The 24,560-nt window shown below is 43.9% G+C and overlaps 1 protein-coding gene across 1 annotated transcript in view; it reads left to right on the top strand.

The window, feature by feature from the left end:
• The window catches only part of syne1a (spectrin repeat containing, nuclear envelope 1a), a 110,948-nt gene that overhangs the window by 32,232 nt on the left and 54,156 nt on the right, over positions 1–24,560 (top strand). The window contains exons 44-66 of the mRNA XM_047573600.1: positions 55–156; positions 480–683; positions 963–1,170; positions 1,704–1,816; positions 2,171–2,376; positions 2,476–2,637; positions 2,722–3,001; positions 3,256–3,428; positions 4,293–4,602; positions 4,689–4,853; positions 5,803–6,162; positions 7,528–7,664; positions 11,365–11,542; positions 13,450–13,632; positions 15,745–15,888; positions 17,096–17,251; positions 18,137–18,301; positions 18,876–19,048; positions 19,245–19,398; positions 19,529–19,672; positions 20,241–20,405; positions 20,576–20,893; positions 22,543–22,698. Coding sequence (XP_047429556.1) covers positions 55–156; positions 480–683; positions 963–1,170; positions 1,704–1,816; positions 2,171–2,376; positions 2,476–2,637; positions 2,722–3,001; positions 3,256–3,428; positions 4,293–4,602; positions 4,689–4,853; positions 5,803–6,162; positions 7,528–7,664; positions 11,365–11,542; positions 13,450–13,632; positions 15,745–15,888; positions 17,096–17,251; positions 18,137–18,301; positions 18,876–19,048; positions 19,245–19,398; positions 19,529–19,672; positions 20,241–20,405; positions 20,576–20,893; positions 22,543–22,698 — 4,356 coding nt within the window. The remainder of the gene's footprint in view (positions 1–54; positions 157–479; positions 684–962; positions 1,171–1,703; positions 1,817–2,170; positions 2,377–2,475; positions 2,638–2,721; positions 3,002–3,255; positions 3,429–4,292; positions 4,603–4,688; positions 4,854–5,802; positions 6,163–7,527; positions 7,665–11,364; positions 11,543–13,449; positions 13,633–15,744; positions 15,889–17,095; positions 17,252–18,136; positions 18,302–18,875; positions 19,049–19,244; positions 19,399–19,528; positions 19,673–20,240; positions 20,406–20,575; positions 20,894–22,542; positions 22,699–24,560) is intronic.

The raw sequence follows: 24,560 nt of genomic DNA on the forward strand, positions 1-24,560 counted from the left end.
CGTGGTGTAATGGGCAGTGAGTTAATAGTGGGCGTGATTTAACTGTCCTTGCAGGCGGAGGTCGAAAAGAGGGAGCAGAGGCTGGATGTCCTGCAGGAGAGAGTGTCAGAGCTGAAGGAGCGAGCCAAACTGCAGGAAACCCCGTTACAAATGCAGGTGAATGTACACGGAGGAACCTGAGTGAATGCAGGTGGTGTCTAAATAACTGCATTATGGTTATAATTATTTATAACTGATAAAGGTAGAAAACCAAACAATGCAAGTCTTGAATCTTTAGTGTTTGCTGTTGATTATGGTACAATATGAATATGCTAATGTTTCCTCATTTGCTATTACTCTATTAAATGTTGCAAATATTACAGCATCATCCTCATCTATTGAAAGTTGTAAGCTTTTTAATAAATTTGCTGGTACAAGTACAAGAACTGATTTTGATCCTTTTTTTGTGAATTGTTGCTAACTGAATCTATTGAATCCAGGTCCTGGAGTCAGATCTGAGGAAGAAAATGTCCCACGCGCAGGAGGTGTACAATCAGGCCAAACACACTCTGACCTACTTCAGCTTCCAGAAGCAGCGGCTGGAGGACCTCATGTCCCAGATGGCCGAGCGGTTGGAGGCGGTGGAGGGTTCCTTATCGGACCTCACTGACGCTACTTCCCCTGAAGACATTGGTACAGTTAAGGTATGGCACTGTACTGTAATGCAAACTCCAAAAACATGTTGTAGTTAGTTAGATATTGGATAGTTGCGTAACTATTTTGAGGTACATATTATCAGTGTTGTTATGGACAATCTATTATCACCAAACTTCATTCAATCAGGCGAACATGAACAACAGTACAGCATCCTTTGAAACTCTTAACATGCTCCTGCCAGATAGACTCTGTACAACAGATACAGACATTGAGCCAAGCCTTTTAACAATCTTTGCTTTTTATTTCTCACCGTGCACCGTTTGCAGGACCTGCAGAGTGTCGTGCAGCAGCAGAGGGCCGACATGGACTCGGCTCGAGATGCCTTGACTGCCCTGTGCCGGTCACATCCCTCTCAGGAGCTGTCACGCCTCTCCTCTGATCTGACTTCAATTGCCAAGCGAACAGAGGCTGTAGCCCATCGCTGCGCCAAGACAAGGGGCAGCCTTCAAGATGGTCTACAGCTCCACTTCAACGGTTAGATTAAAAATGTCGGATCTCTTCTGTTTTCGATGTTCTGTTTCAGGGCTTAACTTTTCCCCCCAACGAGGAGAAATTGGAATTTTTACAACACTTAAAATCTCATAATCACCCAGTCACACTGTGAACTATTACACGAAGCCGTGTCATTTGTCCATGTTAGTGCGTTGATTATCCTCCGTTTGTCCCCCGAGCACAATCAGTCCGCCCACAACTACTCTCACTGCGTTGACACACACTGTCAGGTGCACCGGTGCACTCTCGTTGCTCCGACGCACACCTGTGCCTCGGAGACTAATGTGGCTCTCGTCACATCTGCTCTCGAGGGAAACATTTTGGGCTTGTTGTCAAGGCAACCTCGCACTGCATAGCTTGGACACGCCCACACTCCCCATCTGTCTCGACACCCGCTCCTCTCCTCCAGGTTGCCTCGCGTCTGAATCATTTATGTCTATATTTATCAGTCGACTTGTTACTGTGTCACTCCTCTGCTTTTTAGCTTATCTGTCCGTTTGTGTTCCTCCAAGCAGAGCTCATAGAGGAGTTCCAGTCCTGGCTCGCAGATCAGAAGTTGGAGTTGAAAGAATGCTGTAATCAATCAGGAGATGTTGCCGTCCTTTCAGCCAAGTTACAAAGACTGAAGGTACTCGTATATCTCATATTTCTATTATGTATTCCTCATGTCACAGATGTTAAGAGCTTTTCAGCTGTTGATGCTTAATTAAATACTTGTGCTACTTAACTTTGTTAGATCAGAATCAATTTATATTGAATTTACTAGTCACTGCGAATCTATACCTTCAATGTAATTTACTTCTATGAGACTACATTAGACCGAACTGAGTCACAGCTTGTATTTCGAGAACATTTCGCTATGAGTTGAAAGGGTTCGATTGAAACAACTAATGCTCACAGACTCAAGTTGATTAAGCTTGGACTTTGGACAGATTTGACATCTGCTCAAACAAGCAACACGTTCCTCTTCCTCTATCCACAGGTGTCAGTGGAGCGGACATCGGAGGGTGAGGAGAGCCTTTCTCAGATTTGTGCGGAGGCCCAGAGGCTTCAGCTCCACCTGCCAAAAGCTGGAGCAGCCCAGGTCCAAGAGAATCTCTCTTCCTGTCAGAGAGATTGGAGAAACTACCTGGAGAGCTGCTCTCAGAGCCAACAAGACTTAGAGGAGAGCATTGGGCTCCTAAAAAAGTAAGGAATCATCACGTTCACCGTCCTGTATTTTTTACAAAGATTGATCAAACGGAAATATGCCTCATATCTATTCTAATCTCATTTCTCTTCCCGTAGTTTTGGTGCCTGTGTGGAGGCTATAAGAGACTGGCTCAAGCAGATGGATCTCAGCCTGAAGAGTGAGCCTGTTCTTGGGGCAGAAAGCCAGCAAGGAGCCCCAGACGTTACAGAAGAACTGGAGAAGATGGAAAACATCCACAAGGAGCTTATAGCAAGAAGGTGTGCAAAAGACCACGTGTTATATACAGTATGCCGTAGCATTTACTGTTAAATACCCGGTACAATCATATTTTCTCTTCTAAGGGAGTCTGTTGAGCATCTCAGTCTGGAGGCCCAGGCTCTCTCTGAAGCAGGCCGAGGTTCAGGAGGAGAGGTCAGAGTGACAGGCCAGCTCCAGATGGAGCACCAGGCCCTGCTGAAGGCAGCCAGAGAGAGGCTGCGAGGCTGCCAGGAGAGCCAGGCCTTCGGAGACACCCTCCAGGGAGTTTGGGCCTGGCTGGAGGAGATCCAAGAGAGGCTGGGTACAGTAGACAGCACGATGGGCACCAAAGAGCAGTTAGAGCAGAGGCTGGAGACCGTGCAGGTGAGAGACAGGTTTGGTTAGAAGACAGTTTTTAACTGTAATTTATGTAAATATCGTAAATGTCAAACGGCTTGAATCTATATCTATATTAGATTGTTCTTTATCATTTTACAGAATGTGTAATGTATATATTTATTTTACGATGCACAGTTATTACTGCGAACACAAGAGGGGGCTGTTGGCTCAATAAAGTTTTTCATCCTAAATTCTGATGTTTGAATCACGTTCACTGAGGCTTTGCTCTGTCTGCACAGGACATCCTGCTTTTGAAGGGAGAGGGGGAGGTCAAACTGAACATGACAATGGGTAAGGCCGAGCTGGCCCTGCGCAGCTACGGAGCCGCCGGACAGGAAGTGGTCCGCTCTCAGTTACAGGAAGTGGAGGATGCGTGGGCTACGCTGCTTGTGACTGCCATGAGCTGCCACAGGTACTGTTGTTCACCTTGAACTATTGCATGGGATATACTCTGGACATGTCTCTTTCCCCCATATATTCAGACTAGTCTCCACAGGGTGCAGTTCATTTCAAAAGAAGGGGTTCCTGCTTTTGAAATTAATTGTTCTGTCATGGCATACACTGTAACTGTGCCAACTGTAAACAAAATTCTTCCAGCCATTAGTATTTTTTCCATGTGCCATTAAAACATTTGCCCGAGGATATTTTGGAGGCAATTTATCTGTGTGCCAAAAAATCCGTCCTCGTGGGAAAAGGTTATTTCCGTCATGATAGATGGATATGTCAATGCTATTAATTACCATTAGGCTAAATACAGAAATATTTGTCTCGTTTCCTAACCCTGATTGATGTGACGTAGTGTGCGCTCTCTCGTGTCTGTGTGAGTGCATGCGTGTGTGTGTGTGCATGGCAACATGGCTTGTGTGTTTAATTGAGCAATTATGGCCCCTCCTAGAAAAATTGATCTCATTAGGGACTAAATGGTGGATGGCAAACAGTGGGTCACACATGGGGTGTGTTTGTGTTTTAACTGGATGGGGATAACAGGAGGCGAGGGGCAGCAGGTGAAGTGGAGGTGCACGGCGCGCGTGCGAGTGTGTGTGGATATTGGCGGTATTTGTACATGCAGGGGTAACAGATGGCAATGAAAATGATCTCTGTCTGTTTGAGCCTCTCGATAAAAGGGGATAAAGGCACCAAGCCAGTATTACTGAGTTTTACCAACACATTCCTTACCTCTGTCTTTGGATGTGGAAAAATACGCCAAGATTGTTTGATTTTAAAATGATGTGATCGCCTGCTAGGAATTATTTAAATTGTACGTACATGCCTGCAGCCGGTTAGAGTGGACTGTATCTCAGTGGGGAGGATACCTGGAGAGCGCTGCACAGCTGCGTTGCTGGATGGAGGCCGTGGAGCGGGAGGTGTGCGCCCCTCTCGTGCCTCAGCCTGGACCCAGGGAAAAGGCCTCTCAGCTGGAGAGACTTAGAGCCCTGCTGACGGACCTAGAGGACCACCAGATGGCACTGTCCAGCCTGGAGGAAAAAGCCAGAGAGCTGTTCAAGAAAACTGGCGATGCCAGCTTTAACCACGGCGCTCGCACCCAGCTGCAAGTGCAGTTTGATGAGCTCACAGCTTTGGTGGAGGTACGAAGAATATATAAATAGAAACAGACGCTGAACACTGAAAAGTTGCATATGAAAATTATTACTTGTTTGTTTCCATTGTGTAGGAGAGAGTACGACTGGCACAGGCAGTGGTGTTGGAGCATCAGGATTACCTGGAGGCTGTTAGAGAGCTCACTGACTGGCTGATGACTGCAGGGGAGGAGCTACAGCATTGGTCTGAGACCTCCAGAGACTCCTCGTCCATCAAGAAGAAACTGTCAGAAGTGAGGGTAAGAAAGAGTGTCACATCCAAACAGAAACCTTTTGCAGACATTTTTTATGATATTATAACTTTTATAATAGGAGCACTCTAACTTTAAGTAGCAGACCATGCTTCGGGTGTACACGTAGGTCCAGTTTCAAGGTTTATCCTTTATTTTTTGCTCTGATAACAGATTTCCAATTGATCTGAACCTGTCTAATCTTAATAGGTTCTCACTGTGAAGAGGAGCAAATTATGCAGGGGGAATTGAAATTGGTTCTCAGTGTCTTCCCATATCGGAGGCAAATATCTGGATCATTATCGTATTTAAACTGTAAAAGAGCACTGGAATTAATGGCTATGCTTTTCTCTGCTCAATAATTCTGCCATTACAGCGGCCAAAAAAATAAAAAAATAAACGTGTGGAGAAATTGATTTGCATTTAAATTTTACACAAGGGCCCTAATTATCACATTGTAAATGTGTGTTTGCACAGCCATGGTGTGAAGCCGTACAGTAGCAGAGGAAGTGCAATTTCTTTTATACACAAGCTAGTTTTCATTTTTATTCAGTTTCGAGGTTAATGTTTATATCAGTCTGCATCGGATACATTTCCTCCCTTTTTAATCTTCCGCCGCTATCGCATTGCACTCAAGTGTCTTCACACCATCTGCCCACCAAGTGTAACCTTCTCATAGAGAATGACGGACGGCTTTGAGAAGGATCGCGAGGAGAATGAAATCAACAATAGAAGGAGAGAATACTGTGATGAGTAATGAAAGCGCGAGACATCAGAACTACTGGAGCTCAGAAAGAATTCAACGAATAGCAGTGGAGCTGGAGACGTACAGCGAGAAGGATAAGACTATATAGGCAGCTTTAAATAGAATCAGGTGCACATCCGGAGATTGCCGTTTCCGTAGCCACAGTTTCCGTAGCAACTTTGCCTCACTCGTCTATCGTTGCTATCTCTTCAGGAGCGCGTGGAGTGCCGACTCCTGGAGGGCCGTGATCGCCTCAGCCGCGTGCGCCGCAGCGCGGCGTGCACGGCGGAGCACACGGCGGCGGGAGGCTGCGAGGCCATGGACCGCCAGCTGGGGGCGCTGTCCCACGCTCTGGAGCAGTGGGAGGGGGCCGCTCTGAGGGCCAGAGACGGCCTGGAAGGGGCCCTGGCTGCTGCCGCGGCTTCGGAAGAGGAATACGACCGCCTGACCGCCATGCTGGAGGACGAGTTGAAAGACTTCGACGGGCTGCTGAGGGGCTGGAGCCAGGAGCTGATTAAGGCTGAAGGGCGGAGCAACGGCGAAGAAGCAGTGGAGGGATGGCAGCTGGCTAAGGTAGCGTAAAATTTAAGTGAACATAATGACAACGTAATGTTTAAATTATTCATTGTTCCGCTTCTCACAATAGTTTATTAAAAAAACAAAAAATGTGTAAAAGCTCACAGCTGCTACTATGCAGTCAGAGAATGTGATTAACACACACACACTGTGCAGACATACATCCTCTGCATTCGGCTTTGCTTTCTCCATCAGTAATTATCCATTCTATTTGTAAATGCTAAAAACAGATTAGTTTGTTAATCAGCTTTTCTGGAATGACCAAGGAGTGACAGCCTAAATCCCATCAGTCTTCCCCTGCTGTCTCCTCTACCCCTCCTTCTTTTGTTTTTTTTTTTGTTTTTTTTTTGGCCATTATTTTCCACTATCTCCCCGTTCCAAACATTCACTTATTGTTTTCTTCCTGAACTGAAGTGTGCAGTGATGTCTTCCTTGGCTGCCGGGGTTATTTCTTAGATGCTCCTGCTCCTCACCTCCCCTGCTGCTCGTTTCTAACCTCCACAGGATGTTTACAGTGTGACAATTTCTCTGCCCGCCTGTACAACCTCACACTCCTCCCCAGGCTTCTTGAGCCATGCCTTTCTCCGGTTTTCTTCAATTTGGGGCTGTCAAAGAACAGAGGAGGAGTTTTTTTTTCGCCCCCCTCCTCCGCTTCACTCTCTCCTCCTCCTCCTCCTCCTCCTCCTCCTGGAGCCTGTTTCCTGCGTCCAGCCTTGTTTTCGTTACGTGCTTGTTTGTGTGCGTTTGAACCAATTCTGCATCTGTGAGGGCTGACAGCTGAATTCCACCGGGAGGGAGCGTGAGAGAGTGTGAGAGGAGGGAGGAAAAATGTGTGAGCGGGAATAAGTGGAAGTGGGGAGTGGGAGGAGAGAGGCACGGAGAGAAGAGAAAGTCGTGGAACGATAGGAGGGAGGTAGGGAGGGAGTGGAGGAGAAGAGGAGAAGAGAGCAACGAGTCCAGGAGAAGGGAGGGAGGGAGGGTCGTTTACTCACCGTACGTCAGAAAGAGAGAGAGGGAGAGCTTGTACATATTTCATGGGACAGGATTTCATGAGTGTGTGTGAGCGCAGAATGTGAGGCGAACGTTAGGAGAACGTTATCCACGGCTCCTTCCTGCCACGCTCCTGGGAGAACAGAAATGCTATTGTACAGGCAGCACTGTGAGTATGTGTCCGAGCGTGTGTGTGTGTGTGAGAAGAGCGAAAAGGACCGAGGCAGGGTGTGAATAGGAATGCGAGAGCACTTATTGGATGGTGTCATGCAGATCTGTTAGTTGCTTGTCTCTGTCTTTGACAAACAAACACACACACACATGCGCACTGAGCCGGCTGGTGACGGTTTGACTGTTGATGTTTCGTCGTAGGAGATACTGGAGGGATTGCAGAGCGCTGAGCCGATGGCAGAGAAGTTGAAAAGCCAGCTGAATGACCTGGTGCGATACTCCAGAGACCTGGGCTCACAATCAGACCGGGTCACTGCGCTCATCAAACAGCACAACAGGTGAGAGGAATCTTCCTGCTTTAGTAAAGAGTGAGTGGTGGAAGGAATACGTGTGTGTTTTATGTGGATGTAAATTGAATCACAGACTTATTAATTAGCAGGCGAAACTATAATACAACGTCAATTCATATGGACTCAGTGGTATAGTATGATATCTGATACGATACGATACGATACGATACGATACGAAACGATACGAAACGATACGAAACGATACGATACGATACGGTACAATACGATACGGTATGATATGGTATGTTATGATATGGTACAGTCTGACCATTCTGCAAATTAATAATTCAGACTTTTTTGCACCCGCGTTTCGGCCAGAATAGTTTGCCGCATTGAGGATATTCTCTGAAGTAATCATAACACCGACACTGAATTCACAAACATTCACCTCCATTACTTTTCTTTTTTTACTGCACGTCTGTTTTTTACATCATGCTGTTTGTCGATGCTGTGCCTCCTAATCTAAACTCAAGCAACAGTCATTAAGATTTTGTTCTGTAGTGATTTTGCGTACCAGCTGCCATGCCATCAGAGCCGAGTACATTAATAGTGGAAAATATCTGTAATATTTCCATCATAAAGAATTTCGTATACTGTTCAACCCTGCAGGAAATGAGTATATGACACCAAATGCGACGTAACAGTCATTAAAATACTAAGTCCAGAGCACAGCAGCAGCATATCGAAAGCGTTTCCCCAACCTCAGCTCGCACGTTAGTGCTCAGCCACATTCGTCTTAGAGGACTGTGTGTTTTTAGTGTGTGTGTGTGGCCACCTGGAAGCACAGAGGTGTGACATGCGTGGCAGCCAGGCGAAGGTGAAAGGTGACAGAGAGCAGCAGAACCACCAGTTGCTAAGCGACATTTAACCGCCTTCCTTCACCTCCGCTTCACCTCCTGCGCTTGTGTCCTTCTCTCTGGTTTAATTTTATGCGACGTTGAGTGGGATTTTTAGGGAAATGAGATACGTTCAGAAGGTCCCCCCCCCCCCGTGATAAATTGCATGCTTCAGTTTGTTTATTGAGCTCTAATTGCTTGCTTTGAATGCACATATGTTCACAGAGCACTTGTTTGTGAACACACCATGCAATGCCTTTTCCAAGGAACAACAGTGCATGCAAAAGAGCTTGCATGCACAAAACCCTTAACATATTCATCATTAACTCCTTACTTTCCTTGGATCTAATATTAGCTGTGTTGCGCAGTGACAGTAACGTTTATTGGCACGCGATCTGAGTGAGCTCAACTTGTTTGAAATGCTTCGGCTGCTGTTTGGTAATAGCAGCTCCTTCCCTTACTTGGCTTTTTGGGCCGTAATACACTTGGCCTGTGTACTCCTTTGCACCTGTCCTGCATTAAGCGTTGCAGAAAGAAGAGTGAAAATAACAGTCAGAGCAGAGGAGACAGGAGACGAAGATGCAATAACTCCCCCCCTTCCTCCTCCTCCTCTTCATAGCACATGCCAGATTTTGTCTGTCACAGCATAAAAAAGTGCTTCTTCTACAACCATGCTTTCCCCATTGTGTTAGCCTTTCATGCCCTCATCGAATCATTAAAAGTCAAGGATGTGTGTGTATGTGTGTGTTTTTTACCTTGTTTTTTTTTTCTTGCCTCCCTTTGGACTGTAACTCTTGCTGTGCACCTTGTTTCTTTGCTGTCATCCTTTCCATCACTTCTCCCCCTCCCTCCTTTAACCTTCACCCACTGCCCACTATGTGTAAAACGTGCAGATTTTTTTTTCTTTTGTTGTCCCACACCGTCTTCATTTCCATTGTGAATTCAATTCAGATTGGCTTGGATTTACTTTTGCACTCGAGGTTTGTTTTGGCGTTCCGAGCTTTTTCTTACACGTGGAATTGAAAGAAAGCAATTGTGCTGATTATGTCGTGTAAAATCAGCACAAAAGAGAAAGTCAATATGGTGCATTCATCGCTAAATTCAGTTTGAGTGCCAGGAGTAGAAAGTGAGTAGATAGAAGTGGTTTAGAAGTCAAAGCGATGGATAGTAGTGTGGACAATTTTACATTAATGCAGTAGACTTGAGTTCCAAATGATGAGCAGACAATTGTTTGACCTCCTATTGACTTTCCTTTACCCCCTTCATGGCCTATGTCACTCTGATGTTACCTGGAGGCAAAACACTGTCACTTTCAACCATGAAAATATATTTTTGGCTGCCAATAGTGAAAAATCTGAAACACTAACTTGAAGTTTTATCACATACCAGCCATTGCCAGTTGTAGACAACTTTGGTTCGGCGATTAAAAGAAAGGATTAGAGTGAGACAATCAACAACACGCACACTTCCTATCAGTAAGATTAATATGTAATGCATCATTAGTTTCAGCCTGAATAACATTATCGGTTAGAATAATTCGTGACTGAAATTACATTAAGTTATTCAGGGGGTTCTTGTTACACTTTAACGCTAATGCTAACCGCGAGCTAACACAACATTAGTTGCGTGTTTCTGGGGTGTCCAAGAAGAAGTTGCATTTACTACGTTACCTCCACAGTGTTTCCACTTACTTCTTGTAAAATCTTTGTTGGAGAATCTTCACTTGATAAAGACAGACCAGACTTCATCCCCTGTGTGTCCTTTTTAGGTCAGTTCGTCCATCCAGTGAATGAGAGTGTAGGGGTCGGTGAATTTAGTCCCAGATAGAGTCAGTCACTTTTTAAAATAACACTCACGGAGTGAGTGCATTAGTATATTCTCTAAAATATGTGTTTTCCTCGTCGATTCGTGCCAAAACAGTCCATTGAAATATGCTAACCGCCATTTACAAGCGATAGTGTTTGAGATGTTTTGCATCCAGTTAAGCCCCGCCCCTCAAAAGCTGTGGACTTAGGGCTGTATGATCACTGGTTCATGTCACCATAAGCTTAAAACTTATATGGCTCCAAATGCGTTCAGTACTGTCTGTGCATGCAAATGGATGGGTTCTACTGTACTTGGCAAATAAAGCTGGAAAGTGAGACTTTTTTTAAAAAAATAGTAGTATTTGAGTTTTTTTCAAACATTACATTATGTCTTCCTGTTTTAGTGCTTTAGCTCAAATATGACATATTACGCTTCTTGGGATTCATTTTCTGTGTTTTTATTTCATGTGTTGTACAGTGTATTTTGTATTTCATCACTGTACTTTATCCATTCAGTTGCAGCTATAAATGGTGAAAGGTACATGAAAAACAGTAAAAAAGAAAAAAGTTCCCTATAAAACAATACAATCCAAGCGTCAGAGTCTCCCTTAAATCTGTTGTCACAGCCTTTACTGTCTTCCATCTCACCCTCTTTTTCCTGCAGCATCGAGCTGTCACGCCTCGTTCCCTCCATCTTGTCACCCCTGTGAACTCTTGCCCCAGTCATATGTTGCCTCTCAACCCCCCGCCCACGCTTGAACCCCTCACCACCATCCCCCCACTCTCCCTCTTTGCCCCAGCGCTCATTCCTTCCACTTCACCCACTTTGCCATTTCTCCACCTGCCCGTTTCTCATTCCTGCTCATCTCCCGTCCTGAGGACAGTACGGACAGTATCTGAACATGCGGTTCCTTTGTTTTGATGAACACGTGAGCAGCAGGCAGCACACGCTTCTTCTCGTTGTAGCTTCTGTCTTTGTTCGTTTCTCCAGTGAGAGTTCAACCTGTGAACAACATGTAAATTCAGCCCTTTTCTTTATTCCCACAGTCTCAGTCTGCGTGCGTCCAGGGAGTGTCAAAACAAGGAGCGCCTGTTGGAGCAGAGGTTCCGCGCAGCCTTGAGAGACTTCCAGCAGTGGTTGGTCAACGCCAAAATCAGCACTGCCAAATGCTTCGATGTGCCCCAGACCGTCTCAGAGGCCTCCACGGCTTTGCAGAGGATCCAAGTAAGATTTCTTTTTTTTTTTGTCAAGTTTTGTCTTGCACGCATAGGACCTGGAAATGCCCGTTTCTTTTGGAGGATTTATCCTTTCGGCTGCTAGAAATATAGAATATATCACCTCCTGCACCCACCGGTATTCCACACAGTAGTCTCCCTTTAATCTGCACACCAGAACACCCCTGCCAGGCACAGAAGAGCAAATATACAAATTTAATCACATTTTCCTTACATTATGCAGGGACACAAGGAGCAAGAATAGAAACCTAGTATTTTATTGATTTGGAGTGTCAGTAAATATTACCTAAATCACAATGATTTACCTCGTTTTACTCATGCTAACGTCTGACAGCCCAGCACGGCCATATACTTTAACTCTGCAGCTGCTAATTACAAACCTGTGTTTCTCTTCATCGAGCTGACAGCCCGAGCAAAGACGGGCTACTGCAAACTGAAATGATGTAATAGTTGAAGAATCAATCCATTTTTCGATGGGACATTGCTCGGGGGATATGTGTATTAACATGCCCACTGTTGAGTGTCCTCTGGTGGGCGTGTTGGAGTGACAGGATCTGCAGTAGGCTGGTTAAGCTGGGAATAGGCTCGTAGCCAGAAGGGATAAGAGAAAGCTCCACAGCGGGGCTTCTCCACCATTCTCTTCAAAATGTCTCGGCGCGTCTCATTTTCTGAGATGTGTCTCTCTCTGAGATGCTGGCAGTGTCTGGCTGCCTCTTCAGGGCACGGCGGGGTCCTGGCTAAGAGTCAGGTGCTTGTCTGTTAAGGTAGACGTCCCCACATCCCCGCACCAGACAGTTAATTACCTCTCCGACAACCTGACCACATGTACCGCCGCAGCACCATGAAGGAATTAGAGTGCTATTGTTGAGTTCTTGTTCTAAGACAGCAATAACGAGATTAACTAATAGTAGGACCCACGCTTCCGTGTTTTATTGAATCAGCATGGCTGCAAAGAGTCACTTCAGAATGTCAAAGGAATATTCGACCAAAAAAGAAGAGCTGCGTGTACTCCTACAGAAGTTGGGTTATCGTTCAGGATGAGAGGGAATATCACAGAGCATGTGGATGAGACAGGAGTACCGTGTTAATCATGTTTTATTTATTATTGACTTGGTGAGGAATGTGGAACAATGTTTCCGCATGGCTGACCTCCAGGAGGGCCGGGCATGGGAGGGGCAAGGGACGTCCATTGTGTCACGCTTAATTGGTGGTGTACATTTACAGTGGCGCGGGGCGAGAACGGCATTCGAGTGTGAAAACGAGCGAACGAAACGTGGGACAAAGAGAGAATACGAAGAGAAAGATAAAGAGGGAGACGGCGAAAGACGCAGACTTTCCGTGTTTGTCTGTGTCTTTATTGTCTTTATTTTACCAAATGAGTGTGTGTGTGTGAAGAGGCTGTAGTGTTTCTAAGTGATGTGCTGACTGCACAGATGGTAGAGTGGTCCCTGCTGCGCTACTGTCATCGGCTCATCTCTGAGGGAGGTGTGTGTGTGTGTGTGCGTGTATGTGTGTGTAAATTGTCAGTGAGTGTGTGTACGTAGGAGCTACGTAAAAAAAAAAAACAACACATTTCAGGCTCACTGACTTTCCTTATCTGTAGCTGCATCCCTGGCTCCGGTCCCACCTCCTTCTTTTAGAATCTGGTCTACTGTAATTACTGCTTTCCAGAGTGCAAGTCAGATTCTGGGACATCTGTTGGCCATGTAGAAAATGGCCGTATTGATTTCAGTTACCCGTCAGCCATTGCTTAAGGGGCAAAAGGCAAAAACAAGTTGGGACTTGTTATTCAGTCCATTTTTTTCCCCCTCGGTTTATATTCACACCCTCTTCCTTTTGTGCGAGTGTTTGTGTTAAATAGTCACAGCTCCTTTGTCTTTGTCTGTATCCCCTCAGGAGTTCTTGAGTGACAGGGAGAATGGCCAGGCCAGGCTGAGTACAGTAGGAGCCAGTGGGGAGCTGCTGATGGCTGTGGTGTCCAAAGACAGGGTGGAGGGAATCAAGGCCAAGGTGGCAAATGCTCGAGAAGACTGGAAGAGCCTGATGAGCAACCTGCAAATGAGAGAAGATGCACTGAAGGTGGGTTTGCATTTATTTATTTATCTATTTTTGGATTGTCTCTCTGAAGTTTTGCCTGAAAAAGAAAATATGAATCTTAGATATGGTTTAAATAACCACCTGAGACCCGCCGTCCTAATACGGGGACAATACGTTATATGGGTTTGTTATTCTGCTTCATTGAGACACTTTTGTCTTGTTAGCGAAGGGTCAAAACACTTGTTTATTTATTCTTATTAACTTTTGATGTGACATGCAAATTTAAGGCGAGACACAGCAGGACAAAAAACACAGTTTTGTCATCCATTTATCAAAAAAAAAAGGTCAAAATGCACATTTATGTTTATTTGTGTTTATTTCACTGCATTTTGTCTGTGTTGTGCCTCTAATTTACTCCTAAATTCATTAAAAGTCAGTTTTTTAAGCTTGTAGCCCTGTGAGCCTCGTCCATTCCCCGGTATATGAGGTACCGTTGTGAAGCTCTTTTTCAGAAGGGTGTCGAGTCCAAATATGGTCATATCCTGTGTATTGGCAACCAGTCGTGATATTTTTTGAAGGTTTGAGCTTTGAGTAGATTTGGTTTCGGTACATAGTGGTTTCCAATAAAAATATGAGATGAACCATGCTTTTGAAATGTAAAACTTTGAAGGCTGTTTTCTCAAAATGAGTTTTTCTGCATACGCTAAGCCAGAAACCTCCACTTCAGTAGCACTTACACATACCAATCTTTCAAGATTTATTCCTAACTACATCCTGCAGGTATTTACAGAGGGGATTTTTCATTCAGAGCCTTATTTATGTAGATGATTTATATATATTTTATAACATTTCACCCCTAAAACATGGCAAAAATAGATTTTTTTGGACTCTTGACAGTATTTTAAGATTTATGAAGTGATAAAAAAAAGATATTCCCTGTGTATATACCTGGAAATCTAATATGTTAACAAAATGAAACAAGGATTTTGAACTTTTATTCTGTTGTGGAAATGTATGTAATTTAGCTCATATTTAAGTAGACAACTCCTCATTTGCATATTCAAATATAAATTCACAGAAAACTTTTAATACAAAAAACTATTGTGTTAATGTATTTGTTTAAGTAATCACCTGGAGACGTTTCGTGGTGATATGTTAGTTCGGTTTTTACCCTATTCACCTGTAGTGTCTCACCTTAACAACTTCGCAAGTACTCGTTTGAGGACGCTAGGATTTCATCATTTCCAATTCTGCTTTTGCATTAAAATAAATAGTGTTATACTTTGATAAACACTGGGGACTTAAATTGTAATATACACTGAAATAGTCTCTGTTTCCATATAATTTCCTTCAAAAACCACTTCCAGTTCAAAAGATCATTCTTATTTTTTATACTCCTGCTAATCCCAAATACCTGAAGATCTTAATCTTTTACAGAAATGAATACGCATTCCAAACACATGCTTGGGTCTCAGGAGGTTAAGGCCAACTCTAGTGTCTGTATAACTTATGTACATGTGTGTGTGTGTTTACCTGCTGTTCATTTAGATCTGATATTATCGTACGTTCTTGGTGATGTAAACACAAGAGGGAGCCTTAAGTGACGGGAGTGGACTCACCCAAGATGCATCAAGGGTGCAATTCAGATGTAACCACTCAGCCCATTTAGAGACAGTGTGGGCCACTCATGACCTTTAGAAATGTAAACACACAACGAGTCTTGGCCACACTGAAAGAACGCTGAGTGTCTTTTCATCAGTACGAACCACCTTTTGTACAGTCTGTCCTCGTAGCTGTTAAATAACTAATAAATAAACTGTAACAAGACCACATTAATAAATATTAATTATGAGTAGACTGTGTGTGATTCTGTTATATACAACAGTATCTTAATTGGTATGTGGCTGCAAAGTAGCCATGTTGAGTGTAGTTGCATTTCCTCAGTGGTATCTGATGTATTATATGAGATTTTTCCTTCACTGTTGCAAACAACACTGAGGAAATAGAGATTCCAGGCTTTCTGACATTTTCTGTCACGCTTTGAGATAGGAGCTGCTTGCACAATACTGCCCCATCGATCCGCATCACACCTTACTTTGTCGGAAATGAACACGTCTGCTGCTGCACTTGACAAGTTATGCGTCACATTTCCAGAGCCTGCAGTCCCAGATGACGGAGTTTGAGGCCAGCGCTGAGCCTCTGCAGGACTGGCTGAACAGCACAGAGGTCAGAGTTCAGGAGAGCAGCGCTCGCCTACACGACCTCCCAGCCAAGAAACAGGAGCTCAGCAAACTACAGGTATTTTTTAAACCCAAACCGATGCTCTCGACAGACTTAAACGTGATTCTTGTCCCATCAGTTTTTGCTGCGTTTCATGTAGCAACACATTTTTGCAGCACCCCAGCGCATCCATACCTTCGGATCCCTTTTCAGTTAAATCGCATTACACTGCATTCATTTCTGTGTTTAGCTGCAACCACCGATGCTCTTCTCATTCCCCTCCTTCACTCAAGTAAACCTTGTCGTTACACCACAAATTGAATATTAAGCAGAGTTTCGCAAGGCTACTAAATTGTTAGCTCTCCATCAGATATGGATCCCTGAAGTACAATTTCAAATCAGTGGGGGGAAAAAGAGAAGGACCTAATTACATTAGTCGAGCACCACTGGATCAAAATAGAACAGCGTCTTGACACAATAGTCAGAGGAAAAGTCCAGAAATCTAATTAATTCTCCTTCTGTCACAGCTGAAGCGCTGCGTGGCTAAAAGGCCCCTTTTTTCAGGATGAGATAACAGCCTCTGCCTTGTCTGGCAGAGACAAAAAAGGGGAGGGAGGCACGGAGCGTTAAAAAAGATAAAAACTGACAAAAGAGAAAAATATATCAAGCCTATCTCAAAGCCCTGCCCTTATCATTGTTGCTATTTTTGTATTTACTTTGTCGCCCGCCGTAGCACTTCTCGTCGCTGCCTTTTGTCTGGCTCCGCACGCAATTACATTTCTTCCCTGAACACCTGAAGTACAGTACAATACAAGCCGGCTCCAGTGTCTGATCCTGTGTCGGCAAAGTCCTCTTTACCTTTTCACGTCTATACCCCCCCCCGCATTTACGTTATTTTATCAGCCTCCCAGCCTGCCTGTTTTGGGGTGTGGCGTCCAACCGAATGACTATTTAAAATGAACATCAAGAGAAACACTGCTGATGCCTTTTTTTTTTTTTCTTTAACGATGTTCTCCTGCCTTGTTGTCATCTGTGTATTTGTCTGTGATGTGTTGCCTCAATATCCCTCCTCTGCGCCTCTCACGCCTCCCGTCTCTGTCACGGAAAAACGCTATATTTTCTTGTCATTTTCATTTCCCCCCGTTTTTCGGTTGCTTACACACAACCGTCCTTTCCGATCCGTCACTTTTAACCCCCTGCACTACTCCCTGCGCCACACTCGCCGCCCACATTGCCTGTCTGTCTTTTTCCCACCTCCTCATTTTCTCGCTTCGTGCTGGCCCAGTGTGTACTGGAGGAGATGGCCGGTCGGGAGGTAGAGCTGGGCAGACTCAGAGAAAGAGCTCATCGCCTCTGGGAGGGGCAAGCGGCCGGCAAGGGCTTCGTCCACAGGGTTTCACAGCTGTCTGCACAGTACCTAGCCCTCAGCAACTTAACCAAGGTAACACTGCTCCCACCCAGTAACCCCCTATGCCCCACCCTCCCACCCCCACCCCTCCTTTCTTGTCCCTTTACTGTATATGTGCTGCAGCATGCTGAAATGTGCCTCGCTTGATTCGTGTCCCGTCGGTTAAAACTTTTTGGAGCTGTCTGTCCGGCCATGCTGTTCACTGTTGATCTGAGGGATTTGTCGTGTCATGGATTATTCCCCCCCTGCTGCACATTAGTCGCTATTGCTCTAATCGGCTTGCTAGCCGCTAGGTGGATTTATTCCACTCAACGAAGTCTTGGCATCCAGAGTAATTTACCTGAGCGCTGTAATCTATCTCATCTCTAAAGGGAACCTCTAGTAGTTGTCGAAAATGCGTCAGCTCTCCAGAAGCTGACCTTTTTTTTTTTGTTTTTTTGAATCTCTCATTAGATTAGTCGCACTCTTATGATTAATTTGGTGTATCGTACAACAAAACATCACACTGACCGTAAAGCACCGCGCTCTTACTCAGGACAATGAGCCGTGGTGATGAATGGGGTTTATTTACTTTGCTGGATAGCTAGTAGAGTGCTATTTTTAGGTCCCTTTCCCCTGCCAGACACATGAAAACAGGAATGAAATCATTGAAAATTTGCTCTAGTTACTGTAGCTTTTACCTTCTCCTCCCCACACTTACGAACAATTGATGACTGCAAACAAAAATACATTGTTCTCGCCACGACGTGGGCGGTGGGAGAGTCTCTGGAGACGTCGGTGAAGAGAAAAACATGACAGTCATTTCAGACTCAGCAGAACAATGTGAAGACACGGTTGTTATAGGCTGTAATTGTCCATTTCTGAGACACAATATAAGATCTGAAGAGTGTTTACAGTGCTGTGCTCTGATACCTACAGGACAAGGCCTCGAGGATTGAGCGGATTGTGGGGGAACATCGTCTCTTCTCTCAAGGACTCAAAGAGCTCCAGGACTGGGTGTGCGAGGCGCAGACGGTCCTCAACACCTGCATCTCCACCACCACAGACAAGGGCGTGTTGGAGGACAGAATGCTGCAGCTGGAAGTAAGAAAACTTAATGATGAGAGAGGGATGCACCGCAATTTACAGAAACTGGGCGGTTTTATCCACGTTTACCCAGGAATATGTTGTCTTTAGTGTATATGTATATGCAGCTGGGTTTGCATGGATCCAAATATTCCGATTGCAGTCGGTTTATAAGCCCAAACTGAATGAAAATGCTCCATATAAACACCTCTCTCGGAAAAAACAGGCCCAAACCGAATGAAATTTCAGTCGGTTTCACAGGAGTAGAATAGTACTTTTCCCAAAACTCTTTCGAAACTCATGTAAATGATGAATCTAGATGTTATCACCCACTTAGATGGCACAATATTAAAAGTGGATATGACCCCAGAAACTTTCTGAATCAAGCCGTTGCTCTGAGACATTTTCATGGATCTGCGCTTGATTAAAAGTACAGGTACATGGAATGAGAAAAAGTCTCCATGTAAACCTGGCTTGTGTCTGTAGGTGATTTTCTGTCCAAATACAAATTCAAAAGCATTGAACTGCACTGAACTTGTAGGGGAAAGCTGGACAGTTATTTAATGTCCTGTCTCATCTCCTGTGTCTGTAGGCCTTACTGGCTGCCCGTCAAGAGAGGGAGATCCAGCTGAAGATGCTGCTGACGCGGGGGGAAGCAGTCCAGAGGAACACTTCGGCCGAGGGGGTCCCAGTGATTCGCAAACAGATCCAAGACCTGAAGGACTCATGGGACTCGTTGCTTTCTGCCTCAATCCAGTGTAAAAGGTGACCGTGGACCCGTCTTTTGATTAATGGCTCTGGGAACTGTCTCGTTTCACATGATGGATTTCAGTCGGTTGAAAGGTTAAAGGAAGAATTAAATTTGAATGCCCGCATCTACACAATGTGTGTGTGTGTGCATGTTGTTTCGTGTACTTGCTTCTTCTCTTTGTATTAACTCCACTGTGTTTATTGTTCACAGTCAGCTGGAGGGGGCTCTGTCCCAGTGGACCAGCTATCAGGAGGACGTGGGCCAGTTTGTGCAGTGGATGGATCGAGTTGAGGAGACACTCAGCTGCTCAGACAGACAGTACTCTGAGATGAGAGACAAGACGGCTAACCTGGGAAAGACCAAGGTATCTGATGATTATGACAAACCTTAAAAAGACTCAAGGACAGTATGTCTATGTCTATGATTTTACAGAGTAGATACATGTCTTTTCATTCAAGATAAATTATTTTTTTATATATATAATTTCATTTTAGCTTCTCTATGAGGAAGTATTGAGTCACAGCAGTCCTCTGGAGACCATCGCCACAAAGGGTTCCAATATGGCCGAACACTACACTACTCAGCAGGAGGTGCAGCAGCTGCAGTGTAGATACAACACCCTGAAAGAAAAGGCCAAGGTACTTACCCACACTTTATTTTTTTCCTCAGCCTGTAGCGATTTAACTAATCACTGCTTGTTCTGTAAAAGACCACTACTTATCTCACTTCTATTCCCTTAGGACCTAATTCATTTCACATTCCACTCTCTTGTTTCAACATTTATACAGAAATACATTTCTTCCCACTTTAAAGTACAATTAAATCATTTAATTGTTTAAATCATGGGTCCTCATCATGGGGTCCATGGAGGCACTGCAGGGGGGTCACAAAATCTTTGGTTGATTAGACTTTTATAATTTTTTTTTTTTTTACACATATATATATTTAAATTTCTTTAAACACACATTAACACGAATCCGAACATATTTTAGTAAAGGGATAAGGAATAGCTTAATACTGAATGCAAAAGGATAATAATAATATATATTTAGAAATATCAGGTGTATGTAAGTGTTTGACATTTTAAAATTCAGATGACAAATGAGCCTTAACTTAAATGAACAAAATCTTATTAAAAATATTAATAAATATTTTGCTGCGCTGTGCTCTTCAACCTCTTTTTTTTTTTTTTTTTTTTTTTTGCAGAATGCAGTTAGCAAGGCCAAGGGGCTGGTGCTGGTCCATCAGGAATATCAAAGGGGTTTACACGTGTTTGAGGACTGGCTGGAGCAAGAACAGGCCTCTCTGGCCTCGTTGTCTCATCCAGAAGGAAACGTGGATACACTTGAGAAAACGCTGCAGCAGCTACAGGTAGCAATACTGTGCAGTTGTGTAATGAACAGAAATGTGAAAGCTTCCTGGTATTGTTATCCGCTCCCATAACTTCCCACACTAACAACATGCCTCAAGACTATTTTTTTCAAATCCTTGAGGAACTGAATCTCTTCTGTTAACTCTTCCCCTTTTATTTTCCTCCACAGATCCTGCAGCAAAACTGCTCAAACGGCCAGTCTTTGCTCTCCTCTGTGCTGACCAGCAGGGAGCGAGTAATCCCCTGGGGTATACCCCAGATCGAAGACCGAGCCCTGGACACCGCTCAGCGGGAGTGGGGGGCGTACCAGAACCGCCTGGAGGAGACCCAGTCCCAGCTGCACTCCACGCTGACCCGACTCAGGCAGATGGGCCACAGGTTCCTGAGTCTGGCTCAGTGGCTGGAGGAAATGGAGAAAGTGGCCAGTGTCAGATGTAACCGGAGGTCGGACCGAACCACCAAGCAGACTCAGCTGAAGAAACTCCAGGTCAGACAGAGCCATGTAGCGTAATAATATTTAAAGTGTACATCAACACACAGTGGACTAGAGTATCTACCGATACGTGTTTTTTAGGGCCTATGCCGACTTTTTTTTTTACATCCACTTTGGCCAATGGCAGATACATGCTGCCGATTTTTCTAAACTGATATTTGGAGCTAATACTGCTTTTTCTCCCACCATTTATGATAAAAATGACATAATGACAACAAAAGTCTCAATTTAACCAAAAGCATAAACATTTATTGACCTCAAAGAACATTTAACATTCTTATACATACAAAGTAAACAGGTCAAGAGAGGTAGAGCGCAAGTAATACTATAATATATACTATAATACATAATATAAAGGATTCAATGGAGTTGCTGCTGTTGGCTCACAAAACTTCCAACTGCATGCGCTCTGCTAGTGGGGGAAAGGCAACGTATGGGCTGCACGGTCCACAGTGTGTCCAGTTTGCCTTTAAAAAACAACATATGTATCAGGGAACGCACTCACGTATCAGCCGATACAGAAAAAAAGGCAAATATCAGCCCGATATAACAGCCGGCTGATATATATATCAGTCGATCTCCACTATGGACTGTTTGTTTTGAGAAATACACTTACTTCCTTTCTTCACCATTTGGCCACGTTGCCAGGCAACAGGAAGTTACTTCTGCCGGCCAAGAAATAAATCAGTTAAAAGGAATTATGTTTTTACACTCGGTCAGTCAGTGATTGATTAAACCAATACTATACTGTATATTAAGTATTGACCTTTATAGTTATTAGATTGTTTAGTTTAGTTTGTCATATTCAAACTGCAAAGCAAACAAAAATCATTTTTTTATGTTTTCCCAGTTGATAAGATTGATAAGATAAGAAATTAGCCACCTATTTCCAGCGGCACATAGACATTTTTATATTAATATTATCTAAATTTTGTCAGCAAAAGAATGAAGATATTTCCCAAAATGTGACACTTTCCCACCACTGGGAATATAGTGTGACTGCATTTGATGTTATCTGGTATCATTTCCTCTGTCAGCACTAGTATGAATATAGTGCCAAATCCAAAAGGCACTTCAGTGCCAGTGAAATCAGGACACAAATAGCAAAAAGGTGCACAGGACATCTAAATTGTCTTCAAAGGAAATAAAAGTCGCTGCCTCTGGCTCAGATTTCCCATTTGACTGCCAGTCCCAAAACAGCGAACCAATTTACTCACGGAAAACTCAACCTTAACAATATACAAGTCACAAATAAGGTTTTGTCCGTCAGAATTAAAGATATGAAGCTTTCTCTCACTTAGACTTTTATTAGTTTATCGCGCCGCTCTTATTTGGTGGTGGCCACCTCCCTTTGGGGCACGCTTCCTGCCAGTGTCTGGAAGTCACGCCACAGTCTCAGTCTTTTCCTTCCTTCAATTTGGAAGTATATACGCACGCTCATATGCAAACACGCACACACACACACACACGTAGACACTGTTATTTGTGACGTGAACTCGTATTTCACTTAGTTTTTCCTCTGATGTTTTTTTTAGCATTTGTGCCCCTTTATCTCTTGGCCGACAGTTAAATAATGTGTAATTTTAACAACGTTCACATAAATTATGTTGATTTATTCACTGCTCCGCGTCCCCTTTCATCAGGGGTGTCTTGAGGCGGTGCTTTCGCGGCAGGGAGAAGTCGATGGCCTCTCATCCCTGGCCCAGCAAGTTCTGGAGGAAACCTACATCAGTAGTCGTGTCAGCGTTACTGCCACCCAGCTCACCGCTCGCTATCATTCCCTGCTGCTCAACATACAGGTCCGACTCTCCCTCTCTCTCTCTCTTCTCTTTCTACTCGCTGCTGTTGAATAATTCATGTTCATAAATGTTATTCTATTCATTTTCGCCGACTTTCCCGTTTTTTTCTTTTTTTTCTTTTTGATAAACGGTAATAACTTTTTTTCTGCTCAGCAAGCAACGACGCTGCCAACAAAGATCAGCGTCAGATGTTTCCCTTTCATGTGTTGTGGTTCGGCGAAGGATCCTTGTTTATATGTACTCGCATAGTTAAATGCTTTACGTTTGGCCGTGCGGACAGTTAAAAGCAAAGTTTATGAAATCTATTCTTTACTTGTCTATATAAAATTAAATGAAGTGGTATAACTCTGGCATTTTCAAAACTTTAGTTTAGTCATATAGTCTTCTCTCTTCAACCTGGTCTATCAGCACCACATAACATTAAATAAAAGTTAACTTAGCAAGAAAGAAGAGAAACAATACATACAATTTAGAATTTGGAAATATACAGTGATGCAATGACCAGAATAATTACAGGCAAGACACGACTGTTGCCGTTAATGGAGCATGCAGAAATGGATTGGTGTGTCCAACTGTTTTAATGATATTTCTGAGCAATAATATTAATAATACTTACTTGGCTATTGAAGAGTTTCTCCATATTCAGGATCTGTTCGTCTGTGCTGACAGAAGTTTGTGGCCCTGATCAAATGTAATTCCATGATTCCCGTCTCTTCAGATATATATGTGTGTGTGTGTGTGTGTGTGTGTGTGTGTGTGTGTGTGTGTGTGTGTGTGTATATAAATATAGCCCATTTCCATCTATTCCTTTCTTAGATCATTCCTATCTCAGTTAGATCATTCTTGGGTCGCTGCTCCTTGTTTTATCTTATTACCTCATTGTACTTTATTTTATTTTCTGCTGGTTTGTCTGCAGTGTATAAGCCACCGTGACCCATGTTTTAATGACCCTTCGTGATATCTTTATTTATATTATGGCCGAACAATACCTTTCATGGTCATGATAAGTTATTTGAAAACACTGTTGCTGGACAAATGCTGACAAATACCACAGTACTTAATTTCCTGTATGCCAGAAGATTTTCCTTCCTGTCGGCATGACTTAGAAACAGCAAATGAAATGAGTTTAATGACTTGAAATACTTATTGCATATATCTCAGGTAAAGAAATGTGAATTTGCATGTGTTGCTGCTGGAGTCTCCGTCCGCACTGGGCTTTTCATGCATGATTATGCTCTCAACGTGGAACTTCCTCCGGTGAGAGTTTCGGACCCCATTGAAGTAGCTTTGAGAATTACCCCAGTGAGCTCAGCTTGTGTTGCTCTGTATACTCAGATCTAGCCTCTCTATTTGTCTGCCCCTCTGGAGGCGGGGTGGGGGCCACTAAAGAAAAATCAATGGGGCTCCTCTGGTCTGGGGCTAAGGCTGTAATTAAACGCTACAGAAGGCAATCTCACACCCAACACCGGGAGAGGAAAAGCTTTGCTACGCTACATTGATTTTTTTTTTTTTTTTTTACAGCATCAGTAACACATCTGTGTGTGTGTGTGTGTGTGTGTGTGTGTGTGTTCCCTTCACTTTTTATGCCCTCACTTTTGTTTCTCTGTCTCCGTGCTATCCACACCCTTCATTCCCTCTTAAAATGGACTCAAGCATGCAGATATAGACGGTCATGCCAACACACGTGCTGAATGCTGAGGCGTAACATCCCTCTCATACTGTGGATCCCAGTAATTATATTGTGTGAAGTGGGGGGGTGGGTGGGGGGGTTGCCGCCATATGGGCTTGAGGTGGGAAGCCACTACCTCTTTCTAGTCTGAAAAGGTGTGCACTCAGCACTAGCAGCTAATTGGAGCTTCTCA

The sequence above is a fragment of the Mugil cephalus genome, chromosome 21 (genome assembly GCF_022458985.1).
Source record: "Mugil cephalus isolate CIBA_MC_2020 chromosome 21, CIBA_Mcephalus_1.1, whole genome shotgun sequence".
Taxonomy (NCBI): domain Eukaryota; kingdom Metazoa; phylum Chordata; class Actinopteri; order Mugiliformes; family Mugilidae; genus Mugil; species Mugil cephalus.